An 18,507-nucleotide genomic window follows, 5' to 3' on the forward strand; every position below is an offset into this window, starting at 1 on the left:
TGTCAGACCCAAAACCATAAAAATCCTAGAAGAGGACACAGGCAATAACTTCTTTGACAATAACCATAGCAACTTCTTTCTAGAAATGTCTTCTGAAGCAAGGGAAATAAAATAAAAAATAAACTATTGGGCAAAATCAAAATAAAGAGCTTCTGACAATGAAGGAAACAAAACTAAATCGTAGCCTTCTGAATGGGAGAAGATATTTGCAAATGATGTATCTAATAAAGGGTTAGTCTCCAAAATACATAAAGAATTTTCATACAAATCAACACTCCAGATGGCCAACAGACACGTGAAAAGATGCTCAATATCACTCACCTTCAAGGAGATGCAAATCAAAACTACAATGAAATCAAATGCAAATCAAAACTACATCGTACCTGTCAGAATGGCTTAATCAACAACATAAGAAACAACAGGTAATGGAGAGCATATGGAGAAAGGGGAACCCTCTTATACTGTTGGTGGGAATACGAACTGGTACAGCTGCTGTGGAAAACAGTATGGGGGTTCCTCAAAAAGTTAAAAATAGAACTACCCTATGATCCAGCAATTGCACTACTAGGTATTTATCCAAAGAATACAAAAATACTAATTCAAAAGGCTACATGCACCCTGATGTTTACAGCAGCATTATCTACAATAGCCAAACTAGGCAAACAGCCAAAGAGTGCATCAATCAATGAATGGATACAGAGGAAGTAGGAAGGGGTGTTTGGGTGGCTCAGTTTGTTAAATGTCTGCCTTCAGCTCAGGTCATGATCCTGGGGTCCTGGAATCAAGCCTGGTGTCAGGCTCCTTGCTCAGTGGGGAGTCTGCTTCTCCCTCTGCCTCTGCCCCTGCTTGTGCTCCCTCTCTCTGTCTCTCTCAAATAAATAAAAAAATTTTTAAAAGAAGTGATATATATATATATATATATATATATATATATATATATAATGGAATATTATTCATCCACACAAAAGGAATGAAACCGTGCCATTTGCAACAATATGAATGGAGATAGAGAGTATTATGCTAAGCGAAATAAGTCAGAGACAGACATTCATACATGGAATTACAGAAACAAAACAAACAAGCAAAGGGGTGGGGGGCAGAAAGAGAGACAAATTAAGAAACAGACAAATCAAGAAACAGTAGAGAACAAACTGATGGTTACCAGAAGGGACAGGGTAGGGGGATGGGTGAAGTAGGTGATGGGGATTAAGGAGTGCACTGTTGCTGAGCTGTTTTATATGAAAGTTTGAGTCACTAACTTGTACCCCTGAAACTGGCATTACACTGTACGTGAACTAACTGGAATTCAAATAAAATCTCGAGAAAATAATATGTATAAAAAATATATGAGTATATCACACATATAGTACTAGATATTTACTGGTCTATGTATTGATGTTTATTTTTGCATTGCTAATGCTCAAATGACAAATGATTGTCATATTAGTACTATTAGTACTATTGTCATATTAGTACTATTAGTACTATTGTCATATTCAATTACTCACCTAACATATGTAAGATTAAATCTAATAGGTAGTTGGAAGTCCAGCTGAATTGTGGCACATTGATGATATCTGCCAATAGCATCCTTGATTTTTATATCAATCTGTAAATTAAATGATGTTTGCTTAAAGACAGCTTTCATTTTTCCTTTAAATTTTACTCTTTTTGAGGCATACAATCTACTTACTTTAGGGCCATAAAATGCTCCATCTCCTGGGTTCATCTTCCATGGCTTTCCAAATTCCACCAAGCTGTTCTGTAGTTGCTATTTTTTTTTTAAGAAGAGAACATTTAAAACTTATACATCATTGTACTCTCTATTTTTTGCCACAAACTCAAAAAAGTAAGTTATTACAAATCTTAATTATATTCTATTTTAGCTTAACATTTACTTGTTGGGTGTGTTTTATATCCAATAAGTTACTGAGCAAGGACTACATAATGATGATTAAGATAGTACTTGCTCTCATACACACTGTAACTGGAAAAATTAAAAGACAATGTACTAAGCTGTTACACTTGTTCCAGACAAGTGTTGAGGGAAACCAATGCAGGCCCCCTCTGCCTACACACTTCCCAGCTCTTCATAGGTGAGGCCTCCACTCATTAAAAGGCATGAAGACTTTGATCCTTCTCCTTTATCCACTGTGTGTCCTCCCTTCCATCTGTGTTTAGGTAGGCAAGAAAGCCAAGGGGAAGGGCCCTGCCACTGTCTCTTGCTTTTCCATACCTCTGTACATGTAGCTGGGGAGAGGCATCCTTTATGTTTTATAGCGGGTAGGAACAGGAGGCCCACTTTGATCTTCAGCCTAAGCCACATAAATTCTTTAACGATAGCCTATAGCGAAAACCCTCAGAACTGATGGTGTTTGGGTATAAGTATTAATGTAAGTGTCTTTGAGTCTTTTGGCTATTTCCTATGGACATAGCTTCCCTGGGAAGCATCTGGGCATTCCTAAGTCCCTGGCCAGAATACTGCCAAACCAGTATCCAAAGTCTTGTCATCACCTCAATCTATCTTTGCCCATGAAGGGGTTGACATTTGGTAGTAGACTGCTGACAGGGAAGTCAAAGCAGTGGTGGTGCCTGGGGGCTGAAGCCAGAGTCATCAAGAAAGCTGACTTGTGGCGTCCTGGCAGGCTTCTCCAGGATCTCAGTTAGAGTGCTGGTCTTGGCTGAGATCCCAGGAGGCTCCCTCATGGGCCTGATACTACTAGAATAGCTTGCATTCTACCTAGGACTGGAGAAGTCCACCATCAAAGATTCACTTCACAGGCTGGGAGGCTAGCCTCTGCCTTATGCTGCTTCTGCATACCGGGATATATTCCCAGAGAAAATGAGGCTGTGCTGAAGAAGGCAACTAAGTGATGGGGAGAATATAGAAGTCTCCCAGGGAATTAAAAAGCCAAAGAAGGGCCAGTTTTAGGGGGAAAGCATAAAGTAAAGGGCACTGATCCTCACTGGGCCTCTGAGGACACAGTAATCACACGGCCTGATAGGAACAGCCAAGGCTAAGAAAGCCTTTGGTTTATGCAAGATACGGGAGACTGAACCACTGTAATTCACATCTGTGGATACTGCCTGCACCCTAGTAGAGGAGAAATCAGTATCTCCTTTTCTCCTCTTCTGGCTGGATATCCTTTCCCAGGTAAACCAAGTCTTTGGCTTCCAATATCACGTTGTGGTACATGCTGGGCTTTAAACGTATCAATTTGCTTGAAATTTTGTGGGTGTGGGCTTGGAATGTTCTTAGAGAGCTTAATGACTCACTGGAATGCTGGAAAAGAAAGATGTGGGAGAGATTTGGAGAGGGGTTATTCCAACTCCAAGCAGCAGGTGGATTTACATAGATTCCAGGGGCAGAGGCCAGATCAGGTCTGCTGAAGCAGCAGCCCAAGATCCCCTTCACATTTCTGTGAGAGGGGACCCTATAGCCGAGTTTAGGTTAAATTAAAAAATTGGAGAGCTGGAACATTAAACTATATCTTGTGGATTTTAATTTTCACACAAAAAAAGTGGCTTTTCTTCAGGTCACAGATTTCTTGATGAAACTTACTAGGAAACAGGACTCATGTCATTCAAATCTAGGGAATTTTTTGCTCCTGACATTCTGGTTATTTGGACAAGCTATCATCTGATGGTTACACTGCACAGCTCTCTAGTGAGTTCTGCTGGGTTCCATAACTACACACAATCTGAGATAAGAAATAAGATAACAGTGATTTGATGACCCAGGAACAATGTGGCCTTGGGGCTGACTTAACTACTATCTCTTTCAAACCATTTGAGACATCTGAAGATAAAAAAAAAAATTTTTTTTTTTAATGTGTGTGTGTGTGATCTCACTGATTCCCAGATCAGAGGTAGATATTATGGGAGAAATTCCCCAGAGTAGAAGGATTCCCATCTCCTGAGGGAACAATCAGTGAGTTAAAAGAGAGCAAAAAGATTGTGAGACAGCCCAGCCCATTCTCCCCGTGCCAGGCCCACAACTGGTCCACTCACTTTTTTGGCTCCCTGCATTCCATGTATAGAGTGATAATAATGATGATAATACTACTACTATTAATAATAACAACACACATTAGGAAGTGGAGATGCAACGTGGAGGTTTGAGGGGTAGGAAAAGAAAAAATGAAAGAAGATGGGATCGGGTGGGAGACAATCCATAAAAGACTCAATCTCACAAAACAGGCTGAGGGTTGCTGGGGGGAGGGGGATTGGGAGAGGGTGGTAGGGTTATGGACATTGGGGAGGGTATGTGTTATGGTGAGTGCTGTGAAGTGTGTAAACCTGGTGATTCACAGACTTGTACCCCTGCAGATAAAAATACATTATAAATTTATTTAAAAATTTAAAAATTAATAAAAAAATAACAAAAAATAATAATAATAACAATACATAGGGACGCCTGGGTGGCTCAGTTGGTTAAGCAGATGCCTTCGGCTCAGGTCATGATCCCGGCGTCCTGGGATCGAGTCCCACATCGGGCTCCTTGCTCCACGGGGAGCCTGCTTCTCCCTCTGACTCTGCCTGCCACTCTGTCTGCCTGTGCTCGCTCTCACTCTCTCTCTCTTACTAAATAAATTTTAAAAAAATCTTAAAAAAAATAAATAATAACAATACATAACAGTTCCTTAACACTTACATGTGCCTGGCACTATGACAAATTCCTCACATAAATTATTCCACTTAAGCCCGCAAGAACCTTATGCAGTAGGTGTTATCACCACCATCTTCATCATCACCTTTTCAGACCTAAATTCTTCTTCTATAATTCACTCATGGAGCTAAGCTTTGAAACTAGGCAAAAGATGTTCCAGAGTCAAGCTCTGTGCCCTCTTTTGCTCTTCCTACTTCCATATGGCTAGGCAGCAGAACACTATCTAGGCTGACTTTCTACCTAGGACTGGAAGAAGGTGCCTTTAGGATGGGCATGGGACAGAGGGGAGGAGAAGGCCCTAATTAGATCTCAAGCTGAAACTGCTTCTACCCAGTCTCTGCCTGCCTCGGTACCTAACAGAAAACTGTCACACTCTCAATACAGTATTCCTCTGATTCTTAAGTCCTTAAAAGATCTGTGTGATCAGCATCCACCAGTATTCCATGAAGAGGTGGACTAAGAGGCTGGTCAGGGTTTAGGCACTCCTGTGGTATCTGGCCATAATACCATCCTCATTTCAAATAAAGACTGATACAGGAAATGTACTGTATTCTTTTTGCATTTAGTAAGAAGAAAAGAGAGAGAGAGAGGGAGAGAGAGAAAGAAGCATGATGAGCTCCTTAATCTTGGTTTTCCAAAGCTGAGATGTGACAGGCGAGTCTCTGTGTCTAGAGAGAAGATGGCACCAGAGGCTGTGACTGTGGAGGGGATTCAAGCATCGGTGTGTGCATCTATATCTATGAGTCACACTAAGACGGCTCAATAGGCAACAGGTTAAAACAAGCTGCACACACACCAAGAGTGCCTGCAAATTAGAGGATTCCTTTAAAACTTAGGAAAGTGGTTGTTAGTGACTGGCACTGGAAGAGTACAAACAAAGACCTGATATAAACCTTATACTATTTGAAACAAATGTGTTGTTATTATCACTATTAGGAATAAAACTGGACAGCCACATTCTACAATCTGTATATTTACCCCGTAACTTCCAATTTAAACATTTCTATTTCAAAGCATGACATCTGCCTCACGCAAGGTAACTGCAGTCACTCCGGTGGTTTCCATGCTCCCAGAAAGGAAGGTGTGCACTTTGTCTCCCCCTACCTTTTCAGCTTCGTCCCATATCTCAACCTCGCCTAGGAAGTTTTCAGGCCTTGTTGACAAATTTAATTGAAAGGAGAAGCCAAATGTTGAATAAACAGATTGCAAAAACTGCAAACAGCCATTTATTTCTTCTTCAATCTGAAATGAGAGCAAACAAAATATTCTAGAGTTAACACCAAATTAAATTAAATTTAAAAATAAAGCATGTTTTTACAGTATAGTTGGTGACACTGTTTTGGTTGTTCTTCTACTCCTTAACCAAATATTCAGGGAATGCCCACCATATGTCAGGTGTGAGCAGGCTACAAGCAGCTCCCAGTCCAGTGTTGGGGCGGGGGCAGGAGGGAGACAGAAAAACAGGCAAGGCGACCTCACCATGAGCAGTGCCACACAATAGGGGGAAGGGCCGCTGTCCAGAGGAAGTGATAGCCAAACTGCAGCCAGAGGGCAAGTTAAGAGTTCTCAATGGAAAGCTAGGGCACAGTTTTTGGAGCAGAGGAAATACTAAGAGTAAGGACCCAGAGGACAGAGGAGCAGGCTACAACCAGGGAGCCACTGGAAGCTGCCATGGGACTGAGCTGTGTATGACAGGAAAGAGGGCACAGAAGGGTGGTAAGTGATCAGGCTAGAGGCAGGCAGGGGCCAGAGAAAATTAAGGATTTATGGAACATAAATGAGGTCCCAGAGAGTGCAGCGGGATCAGAGGTAGGGCCCATGGGGGTGGGGAGAAAGGAGGCACGTTTAAGTGCAAACAGAATAGGGCCAACAAAACTAGAGCCCTTTAGGAAGGGGCGGGGGGCACAGGCAAGGATCTGCATTCTGTCACTACGGACCAGTTTGACTTTTTCAGAGTTTTCATCTGTGAAATCACGCAGCACATGCTCTAGTTGTGGCTGGCTTTCTTCACTCAGCATAATTATTTTTGAGATAAACCCATGTTATGTGTATCCATAGATCATTCCTCTCTATGGCTGAGTAGTTTTCCATTGGTACATGTACCACAGTTACTTTTTACATCCATCTATTACTGGGCATTAGGGTTGTTTCTATAGTTCAGCTATTTTTTTTTTTTTTAGATTTTATTTTTTTTATTTGACAGACAGAGATCACAAGTAGACTGAGAGGCAGGAGGAAGCAGGCTCCCCGCTGAGCAGAGAGCCCGATGTGGGGCTCGATCCCAGGACCCTGAGATCATGACCTGAGCCGAAGGCAGAGGCTTTAACCCACTGAGCCACCCAGGAGCCCCAATAGTTCAGCTATTTTGAATAAAGCTGCAATGAACTTTTTTGTTCAAGTATTTGCATGGACGTGGGCTTTCTTTTTCTCTTGGGGGGAAAAAAGGAGTAAGATGGCTGGGTCATATGGTAGGTGTGTGTTTAAGTTTTTAAGAAAATGACCAAATGTTGTTGAATTTTATATTCCCACCAATGGGCCTGTCATATGGTAGATTACATTGACAGATTTTCTGACACTGAATCAGCCTCACATCCCTGAAGGCAAAACCTAAGTGTTAATGATGTGTAATTATTTTAATCTATTGTGGAATTCTATTTGTTAATAGTATATTAAGGACTTTTGCATTTGTATTCATGTGGGATGCTGATCTGTGGTTCTGTCTGGTTTTAGTATCAGTTAATACTAGCTTCATAAAATGAACTAGGAAGTATTCTCTCCTATTTCAGAACAGGGTGTATAGACTTGGTACTAATTCTTCTTTAAATGTTCAATAGAATTCTCTAGTGAAAAAAAACCTGAGCCTGGAGATTCCATTTTGGGGGAATTTTTAAATGACAAATTCTATTTCCTTAATAGTGATGGGGTTTTTCAAATGATTTATTTCCTATCAGGTGATTTGTGGTAGTCTGTGCTTTTCAAGGAATTAGTACATTTCAACTAAGTTATCAAACTAATTTATGTATAGTAAACTTATTTTTTTGAGATTTTATTTATTTGACAGAGAGTGACAGAGAGAGAGGGAACACAAGAAGGGGAGTAGGAGAGGGAGAAGCAGGCTTCCCATTGAGCAGGGAGCCCAATGCAAGGCTTGATCCTAGGACCCTGGGATTGTGACCTGAGCTGAAAGCAGACGCCTAACAACTGAGCAGGTGACCTACTCAGTTAACAACCCAGGTGACCTGTACAGTTGTTTATTATAGTGATTTATTATGTTTTTGGTGTCTTCAAGGTCTTTAGTGATATCCCCTATTGATTCCTGATATTGGTAATTTATGTCTTCCCAACTTTGTTCTTTGTTAGTCTTGAAGGAAGTTTACCAATTTCTAAATCTTTTTAAGGAAACAGTTTTTTGTCTCATTATTTTTTCCCATTGCTTTTCTGTCTTCAGTTTCATTGATTTCTGCTCTGGTCTTTAACCCAGCCTTCCTTGTTATTTTGGGTTTATTTTGCCCTTCTTTTTTTCTAGGTCTTGAGATGAGAGCCTAGATATTGATTTGAGACTTTTCTGCTTTTATAATATATGCATTTAGTGCTATCTGTTTACTTTTTTAGCACTGCTTTTGCTGTGCTCCATACATTTTAATATATTTCCATTTTAATTGGTTATTTTAACCATCTACATTTAAAATGTTAGGATTTAAGTTTGTCTTTTGTGTTGTTTTTATTGTTTCCTTCTTGTATGGTCTTATTATTCATTTCTGTTTTCTTTTTCCTGCTTTTCCTTGACTTAATGTTATATTTTTTAGAATTCCATTTTGTCTATTTTTAAGCATATATCTGTGTATCTTTTTTAAGTGGTTTTTCTAGGTATTACATAACAGCCTACTGACGTCATCATTTTGCCAATTCGAGTATAGGAACCTTACCTCCTTTACTCCACGTATAGTATAATTTCCTTACACATTTCCTCTTACATATGGTCAGAACCATATCAGTGTTATAATTTTTGCTTCAACCATCAAGCATAATTCAGAAAACTCAAAAGGAAAATGAAATTATGTTGTACTTTTAGGATTTTTCTTTCTTCCTTCTTGATGTTCCAAGACTCCTTTTTTAATCACTTCCTTTCTGTTTAGAGAACTTCCAATAGCCATTATTTTAAGATAGGCTTGATATCTTGATTTTCCTTTCATTTCTGAAGGGTATTTTTTCTGTATATAGAATTCTGGATTGATAGCTCTTTCAGCATTTGAAAAGTGTTGTTCACTTCCTTCTGACATCCGTGGCTTTTGGTGAGAAATCTGCTCTTGTGTAAAAACAAAACAAAACAAACAAAAACTTTTCTTAAAGATAATGTCAATTTCTTCTCACTGCTTTCAGAAATTTTCTTTGTCATTAGTTTTCAGGAGTTTGGTTATGCTTTATCTTTATATGGATTTCTTTGGGCTTATCTGTTTTAGAGTTTTCTCAGCTTCTTGAATCTGTAGACTTATGTCTTTTGCCAAATTTGGCAAGTTTTCAGCCATATGTCTTCGAGTACTTTTCACTTTTATCCTTATTCCCCTCTTCTTCCAGAACTTTGTTGACATAAATATTAGACATTTTTAGTCCCCCGGATCTCTGAAGTTGTGTTCACTTTTCTTCCAGTCTCTTTTCTCTTTGTTGTTCAGACTGGGTCATTTCTATGGTTGCCTTCAAGTTCATGGATTCTTTTCTTTGTCCCCTTCTTTCTACTCATGAATCCACCCACTGTTTTATTTCAGTTGTTATATTTTTCAGTTCAAAGATTTTCATTTGGCTCTTCTTTATACCTTTATTTCTTTTTTTTAAAAGACATATTTATCTGAGAAAGAGAAAGAGAGCAGGGGAAGGGGTAAAGGGAGGGAATCTTCAAGCAGGCTCCACACCCTGCATGGAGCCCAATGTGGGGCTCAATCCCAGGATCCTGAGATCATGACCTGAGCCAAAACCAAGAGTTGGTCACTTAACCAACTGAGCCACCACCCAAGCACCCCTCTTTTATTTATTTCCGGAGATTTTCTATTTCTTCCTTGAGGCTATGTTTTCATTTTTTTCCAAATGTATTTGTACTTGCTTGGTAAGACATTCTTATGATGGCTTCTTTAAAATTTTAGTCATCTCCACATTAGTGTAGATTGTCCTTTCTCATTAAGTTGAGATTTTCCTAATTCTTGGCATGAATGACTTTTGATTTATAAAATTTAAAATTTGGATAAAATGTTATAAGACCTTTCATTTTATTTAAGCCTCTGTAGCTGGCTTCCATAGATTCTGCTCCAACAGGGGGGGGTGAAGTACTTCCTGGTTACTGCAAAATAGGAATAGAGGGTCTAGGTTTTCTACTGGGGACCCATGAAAGTAGGAGCTCCTCATTACTGATGGTGATGGTGGGATTTATGGCTCCGCACTAGGTTTCCTCTGATAACATGTTGGCAGGGTGAGGTAGGAGTATCTTGTTACTGCTCCTCACATGGCCATTATTGACCACATTGAATGCATGGCCTCATTGCTGTGGGGTGGTAGTAAAAGTCCTATCTCTCCACTAGACATCCTCCAACAGCACTCAGACAGGGACTAGGAGAGGCACCTTGTTACTGCCAGAAGAGGGTGGAAGTCTAGGCCCACAGGGTTTCTCCACGGACACTATGAAGTATGTGGGAGGTCTCTGTTAATGCCTGGCAAGGATATGAAGAATTGATATTACTTTTTCTTTCAGTGCTTGGTAGAATTCCCCAGGGATTCCGTAATGACCTGGGGATTTCTCTGTGCAAAGGCCATTCACTACCAATTCAATTTCTTTAATAGACGAAGAGTACTCAGATTATCTATTACTTCTTGAGTGAGTCTGTAGTTTGTCTTTCAAAGAATTTGTCCACTTTATCTAAGTTGCCAAGTTTACTGGCATAAAATTGTTTATAATATTGTCTTACTATTCTTTTACTATTTATAGAATCTGAAGTAATGTCATATCTCTCATTTCTAGTATTTTTAATTTGTATCTTCTTGTTTTTCCTGATCAGTCTGACTAAAAGTTTATACTTTATTGATCTTCTCAGAGAACTAGACTTTGGTTTTTACTGGAGGTTTGTATTATTTTTCTTTTCTTCTATTTCATTGATTTCTGCTGTTATTTTATTTCTTGTGCTTACTTCTGATATAATTTGGTATTTTTTTTCTAGTCTATTAAAGTGGAAGCTGAGGTGGCTTATTTGAAACCATTATTCTTTTCTGATACAGGCATGTAGTGCTACAAATGTCCCTTGAAGTACTATTTTAATGCTGTCCCATAAATTTTGATATATTGTATTTCCATCATTTCTTTTGATATATTATATTTGCTAATTGCCCCCTTTGATTTCTTCTTTGATCCATGGATTATTTAGAAGTGTGTTATTTACTTTCCAAATATTTGGGAGTTTTTCAGATAGCTGTTACTGATTTTGACTTTAATTCCACTACAGCCAGAGAATGTTATTTTGTATGAATTGAATCTCTTTAAATTTATTGATAATTCCTTTAGTTCCAGAATATGGTCTATTTTGGTAAATATTCTGTGTACATTTTCAAAGAATGTATACTCTGTTGTTATTGGTTGAAGTGTTCTACGAATGTCAATTAGGTCAAGCAGGTCAATTAGCTATCAAATCAAATTTGATAGTTGACTCTTTTCATGGCAATTTTTATTTAAACTGACATGAAAACCTGAAAAAATAAAATCTCACTTCTAGGCAATACTGAAAAATGAACAGAAAAAAACAAAATTCTACCAAATATCTTAAAATATTCCAATAAATGTATTTAAGTTAATAAAATGGAAGAAATTTGATAGGAAAAGATAATAAAATCATAAGAAATTACAGATCTATTACCAAATTAGAGGATCAAAAATGTCAGAGCTGAAGAAGACCTCAGAGATGAGAACAGACATATTACTTTAGAGCGACTCTGAAACTAAGAGATGCATCCAGAGCAACACACTGAATTTATGTTGACCATGCTTCACCCTGTATTACCTGCTCTACTGTGCAGAAGATGTGGGCATCGTCCTGCTGGAAGCGCCGAACTCGAGTCAAGCCACTTAAAGTTCCTGACAATTCATTCCTATGAAGCACTCCAAAATCAGCGAATCTGATAGGCATTTCCCTCCATGATCGTGGACGATGAGCAAACATTAGACTAGAAAAGATGCAGCAACACACAGCTTTTACTCAGCAGAGAAAAGATTAAGTGATTATCTAAATATTAACAAGTTACAGTTAAGCCTCAAGATTTGTAAAGACCTTATTCTGGTTCTTAGATCACCAGTTTAAAAAAAAAAAAATTCCTCAGGGGCTCCTTGGTGCCCCAGTTGGTCAAGCATCTGACTCTTGATTTCAGCTTGGGTCATAATCTCAAGGTCGTAAGACTGAGCCCCAATGTGGGTTCCCTCTCCCTCTCCTGCTGTTCCTCCCTGTGCTCACTTTCTCTCTTTCTCAAAAAAAAAAAAAAATCTTCTAGCAATTATTGAACTTACACCACTGCAGCACTCTGAGAAAGAACCCTGTCTATTATCTCTTTCAGAAATTCTGTTCCCTATTCTTATTCACCAAATGAATTTCCATTTACTATGTACAGTTCATTTCAAAGGCTAATTTTTCTTTTTAAATATTTTATTTATTTATTTGAGACAGAGAGAGAGAGACAGCAGGAGAGAAAACACAAGTAGGGGGAGTGGGAGAGAGAGAAGCGGGCCTCCCAACAAGCAGGGAGCCTGATTCGGGGCTTGATCTCAGGACCCTGGGATCATGACCTGAGCCAAGGCAGACGCTTAATGACTGAGCCACCCAGGTGCCCCACAAAGTCTATTTCTTAAGTGGAGCCCTCCTAGATACTTCCCTAAATGGGGCCTGGTAGTCTCTCCTCAGACTCTGAGATCACCCCAAACATGCCACTAATTTGACACTGAACTTACATTTTCATAACTGATTGTCTACCTATCTGTTTCTGTCCCATTCTGCTCATGAGGAGATGGACTCTGAGGAAATGGACTGTTTTCCCATTTCCCTGAGGAAATGGACTATGTCTTAATTTCTTTGGCATTTCTAGCACCAAGCACCATAAGCGCTCAAGAATTGTTCCCTATCGAATAAAAGACCACCCTTCTGGAAGAAAAAAAAAAAAAGACTAAAAAAACCACTCCTGGCTTTCATCCCATCACCACTAATCCACTGTGATCCTACTTCCTTATTCCAAGGTATGAAAATCAAAATTTCATTCCCTACTTTCATTTAGATGTATTTATAATTATAGCCGAAATCACAGATTATAACTTCAAATATTACCTAACAGGAAATTGAGTTAAAGAGTTAACACAGAGAATGCAAGACTCTAGGTTAGGTTCCAACTTCTGTTTAAAAAGAGAGCAAATGAATGTTTATACACCCATTTTCATAAAATTAAAGGTAAATATATATTTTTTACATGCTGTCATCATAAGGTTGAACTTCTTTTTGTCTTTGCTGAATAGGGCAAAGAATTTTGTTCAGTTTGCTTAGAGGTTTTATACTTACCTTATAAGGCCAATTTACTTGAAACTATGTATGCTGATGATACAAAATTACAACAGTTGGGATATTTTTTGTGGAAACTCATGTCTGTTCACATCATATTGTGATGTATACTTGTCTTAAAGGGTTGAATTTGCACACCAGCTTTATGATAACTACATTGTTTCAAAAAAAATCTGAGACAAGACTGTAAGATGTATCACTGTATTATATACTGCTAGAAAGGAAAATAACCATGAAGTTATGACATAAAGCTAAGATACCCCAATTACAAGATGCATTCTAATTTCAGGGATGTTGAAATGTCAGAGAGTGGGTGGGAAGGCATCTTGGAATCTGTGAAATCCAGTAACCCACTGATTTTGACTTCACGAGTCTTTTCAGTATATAAGAACTAAATGTTCTGCAAATAGGTATATTTAAAGTGTATTACTCTTGCAAAACCAAATATAATAATTTTAATAAAATTGATATATAATTCCATCTCTAAGAGGTGCAAAAACTAAATGGTTTCTAGCAAAGATTCCACACCTGCCCAAGATCAAACACATCTTGAAGAGTAAATGCATTCCCCAGAGTGAAAGAACTTCGTAAAGATGACTGGTATCCACCACTCCTCAGATTAAAGGAATCCGTTAACTCCAAAAAAGCAAACTAGTATTATTAAGAGCTGTGATGAGGTGTGCTATGTGCTCTTATGCAACAAAGATCTGCTTCACTTTTCATACTCACCAGTGCCCTGGACAGTTCATGGGCTTTAGGGCAAACGTATCCTTTTCAATATCAAAGGTAAACATGTTTTCGCTATAATGCTGCCAGTGACCTGAGGTCTCCCATAGTTTGCTGTTGTACATGTTGGGAGAGAGCACTTCTGTGAAGTTACGTCGGTGATATTCCTCCTTTAAGATAAACACATATTTAATGCTAAAATGTGTCATGACAGGCCACAAGTCTATGCAAAGTAACACTAGGAGTGAATATTTCTTAATTTGAGATTACATTTTATGTTAATTTGTAGTTAATGTGCCCTCAGTTTTTAAGTGTGCAGCTTTCTGGATCATGAAAAAAAGATTAATGTACTCTCAGTCTCATTTTCACATTAAGTATCTTTATTTTATACTATATAATAATATATAGTATATATAATCTGTTAATTCTTTGAAAATTAGTAATTGAAATTATATATGTCATATATAATATTATGTATGTTATTACATATTATTATGTATATATAAACTTTCTATAACTACAAATTCCAAAATCCTTATACATTCTAGATAAACAGCAAGTATTTTTCTATTACTTAAGAGGCAGAATCATTTTATAACTTGATAAGCGTGAATGCTATGTTGCATGCAAATTTAGTTTTGATCTATTTAGTCTTAAACAGAAATAAAGCTGAGAATTGTAATTTATAACACCTTAAGTGGTTGGTATCCATAAAGTCATAAGCTGTCTTCTCTTCCTCCCTACCTATCAACAGCATCCCCAGCTCAATCACTCAGGACAGGAAAAGAGAGTCTTTCAACCAAAGTTCTTAGTTTATGTAAACTTTTTTTTCTTCAAGGTATCAATCAGATGATCTCTGTTGCTGGTTTCTTAGGTTCTCACCATTTGTCAATCACTTAAGGGATGTCTGGCACAGATCTAGCCCAGCATATTTTAATGAAGTAGAAAATTTTTTTCTTACAGTTAAAGAAGTATAAAATGTAATATTTTAAAATAACAAAAAACACTCATTTCATATCAATTAAAAGTACTCCATTGTTACTCTTCAGCAGAGTAACTTTTCGATCTGGTTGTAGATAGCTGGTCTCAGCCATTCAGTAAGTTGTTTTCCTATCTTTCATTTTTACTAAATTAGAAAGTCTTTATAAAATAATAGATCATTACAAAGGACAGCAATTATTCTGTGGCTATGTCAGATGCCTCTATATGTTCAGATTAAACAAGATCCTAAAAATTGTGTTTGCTTTTTTGTTTGGACTAGAGACTATTTTAAAGCTAGGCTCAGGAGATAATCAATGGACTTTTAATCCACTCTGCATAATATTGCTAATCATGTTTACAGTTTATGTGTTTGGGAATGATTTTAAAGTATGCCCTATGACGAGAAATGTCATTATGCTTACAGCTTATTTTCTGCAGTTTTACTACTGTAAATAAGGTTTCTGCGGACATTCAGATACAAGTCTCTGTATGTGTATGTTTTTGTTTTTCTTAAGTAAATAAGTAGGAGTGGAATTGATAGGTCACATGGTAAGCATATGTTTAATTGTGTAAGAAACTGCCAAACTGTTTTACAAAGCAGCAGTACCATTTTGCATTTCCACCAATGCAAGTTAGAGTTTCTCCACATTCTTGCCAATCTCTGGTATTTTCAGGTTTGTTGTTGTTGTTGTTGTTGTTTTGCCATGGGGTGTGGCTGGGGAATAGTCTGGTGGACATGGAGCTTACTGCAGCTTTAACTTTCATTTCTTTCTTTTTTTGAAAGAGAGAGAGTGAGAGACAACAAGCAGGGGTAAGGGGAGAGGCACCCAGTGCAGAGCCTGATGTGGGGTTCAGTCTCTACAACCCTCAGATCATGACCTGAGCCAAAGAAGAGTACATACACTCAAAAGACTGTCTAGGAATAAACTGATGAAAGATGTGCAAGACCTCTAAAATAGAAATTATAAAATACTGCTGAGGGAAAAGAAAGAACTAAATGAACAGACAGAATTTCCATGTCCAGAGATTGGAAAACTCAATGTGGTCAAGGTGTCAATTATCTGCAAATTAATCTATAGAATGAACATAATTCCAATCAAAATCCCAATCAGTTATTTTTTTTTAGGAAATGAAAAGGATGATATAAAATTCATATGGAAGCACAAAGAATCTAGAATAGCCAAAATGATCCTGAATAAGAATAAAATTTAAAAATTTAATTAAATTACTGATATTAAGACAATATATACTTACAGTAAGTTACGGTAGTCAAAGCAATGTGGTGTTAATGCAAGGGCAGATAACAAAGGGACCAAAAGAACAGAGTGAATATCCAGAAATAAATAATGGTTTAGGACAAAAGATTCTACTGCAGTAATAAATGGTACTGAAGCCACTGGATAAACCTGTGAATAAAAATCAACCTCGACTCTGAAAACAAATACAATCAAGCTTCTAGAATAGAAAAAAGAAGACTGTTTTCATGACTCTGAAATCGGCAAAGATTCCTTAAAGAGGGCATGAAAAGCCCTAACCAGAAAAGAAAAGAATAATATACCAGACTTTGTTAAACATGAGAACTGTTGGCTAAAAGACATCATTAAGAAAGTGAATCCATAAGCCACAGCTTGAAAAAACACACTCACAATATACACATTCAGCAAATGACGCATATCAGAATAAAGAAAGAGCCCCTAAAAAATCATTAATAAAAAGACAACTCAGTTTTTTAAGATGGAGAAAAGACTTAAACAGGAATTTCACAAAAGAGGATATCCAAATGATCAATAAACATATGGAAAGGCTGTCATATTATTATTCATCAGGGAAATGCAGAATAATACCATGGTACCTCCCCGAACGACAAACTGATAAATACCAAGTGTTGAGGAGCATGTAGAGTAACTGGAACACTCATACATTTCTGGAAGGAACAGCATATGGGTCAACCACTAAAAACTATTCAATATTTTCTTAAATTAGTCATTACCATCCTATGACCTAGCAATTCCACTCCTGGTATATGCGCAAGAGAAGTGAGTACCTGTGTCCACCAAAAGACAGGTACAAAAATGTTGGTAACAGTTTCATGTATATAGCTCCAAAGTGGAAACAACATAAATGTAAATGTATACCTACAGGAGAACAAATAAATACCCTGTTATATAGTCACAAAATGAAATACCTCAAACAATAGAAAGAAAATTATACGCAAAATTTGGATGAATCTCAGACATTAAGTGGAACGAAAGAAGCCAGAAACACAATAGCTAATATTGTATGAAGTTTACGACAAGGCACAAGTGATCTACAGTTAGGAGAAATCAGCAAGATCATCTCAGGTGAGAAGAGGGGAGGCAGGTATTGATTGGGAAGATGCAAGAGGACTTTATGAAAGGATGGAACTCTCCTAAAGGCGCCTGGGTGAAATCAACTCTTGATTTCAGCTCAGGTCATGATCTCAGGATTGTGGGATCAAGCCCTGTGCTGGGCTCCACACTGAGCTGGGAGTCTGTTGGTCCTTCTCCATGTGTTCCTCCCCTGCTCTCTCTGTGTCTTTCTCCCTCTAAAGTAAATAAGTAAATAAAATATATTTTTTAAAAAGGATGGAACTGTTCTATGTCTTGATTTAGGTGGTGATTATATAGATGCACACATGTGTGAAAATTTCTTATGCTGTAAGCTTCATCTTTATGCATTTCAACAAATGTAACTTGAATTTCAACCAGCAATTCTGGCATCAGCCTCCACCTGAATGCAGTCATATAAGGAACTCAATGTAGAACCACCTTGATAAGCCTAACACTTAGACCATTAGAGATAATAATTAAAAAAAAAAAAAAAAACTGGGACGCCTGGATTGCTCAGTCGGTTAAGTGTCTGCCTTCAGCTCAGGTCATGATCCCAGGGTCCTGGGATTAAGTCCTACATCGGGCTCCCTGTTCCTCAGGAATCCTGCCTCTCCCTCCCCCATTCCCCCTGCTAGTGTTCCCTCTCTCACTGTGTCTCTCTGTGTCAAATAAATAAATAAAATCTCTAAAGAAAGGAAAGGAAAGGAAAGAAAAAGGCCAAGGCCATTTTAAGCAACTAAGCTTTAGGACATTCTTTATGTTTTAATAGACAACGAGAACAGAATTTGTACCAGATGTGGGTGCTGCTATAATGGAAGCCTAAAATATGCAGCCTTGACTTTGGAGCCAGATGGTGGGCAAGAGCTGGAAGGCTAGAGACTCTCTGTGAGGACTTGGAAGGACAGTGAGGAAAATACATTGGAGGATGAAGAAAAGGGACTCTTGTTATGTGGTGCCAAAAAACGGGTAACACTATCACCTGAGTTATGAAAAACAGAAAAACTACGCAAAGAATTCATGGACTATAGCTAAGATGTGTCTAGGCAGAAAGAAGAAAGGGACAAGTGACTTCTTATGGCTGCCTATGACAAAATATAAGAGACGTAAACTAAATAGGGTACTATTACGATTTTTTTAAAAAGATTTTATTTATTTTATTTATTTGAGAGAGAGAGAATGAGAGCGAGCACAGGCAGACAGAGTGGCAGGC

The 18,507-nt window shown here is 37.9% G+C and overlaps 1 protein-coding gene across 2 annotated transcripts in view; it reads right to left on the reverse strand.

Annotated features, from left to right (window-relative positions):
* The window catches only part of TARS3 (threonyl-tRNA synthetase 3), a 59,905-nt gene that overhangs the window by 11,552 nt on the left and 29,846 nt on the right, over nucleotides 1-18,507 (reverse strand). For both annotated transcript variants that reach the window (XR_001180710.2, XM_004759847.3), the window contains exons 10-14: nucleotides 13,969-14,135; nucleotides 11,704-11,866; nucleotides 5,774-5,911; nucleotides 1,694-1,771; nucleotides 1,509-1,609 (exon numbers count right to left, since the gene is read on the reverse strand). Coding sequence is in view for 1 of the 2 variants with exons in the window: in XM_004759847.3 (XP_004759904.1) it covers nucleotides 1,509-1,609; nucleotides 1,694-1,771; nucleotides 5,774-5,911; nucleotides 11,704-11,866; nucleotides 13,969-14,135 (647 nt within the window). In the remaining variant the exon portion in view is untranslated. The remainder of the gene's footprint in view (nucleotides 1-1,508; nucleotides 1,610-1,693; nucleotides 1,772-5,773; nucleotides 5,912-11,703; nucleotides 11,867-13,968; nucleotides 14,136-18,507) is intronic.

The sequence above is a fragment of the Mustela putorius genome, unplaced genomic scaffold (genome assembly GCF_011764305.1).
Source record: "Mustela putorius furo isolate JIRA1106 unplaced genomic scaffold, ASM1176430v1.1 tig00003972_pilon_pilon_pilon, whole genome shotgun sequence".
NCBI lineage: Eukaryota > Metazoa > Chordata > Mammalia > Carnivora > Mustelidae > Mustela > Mustela putorius.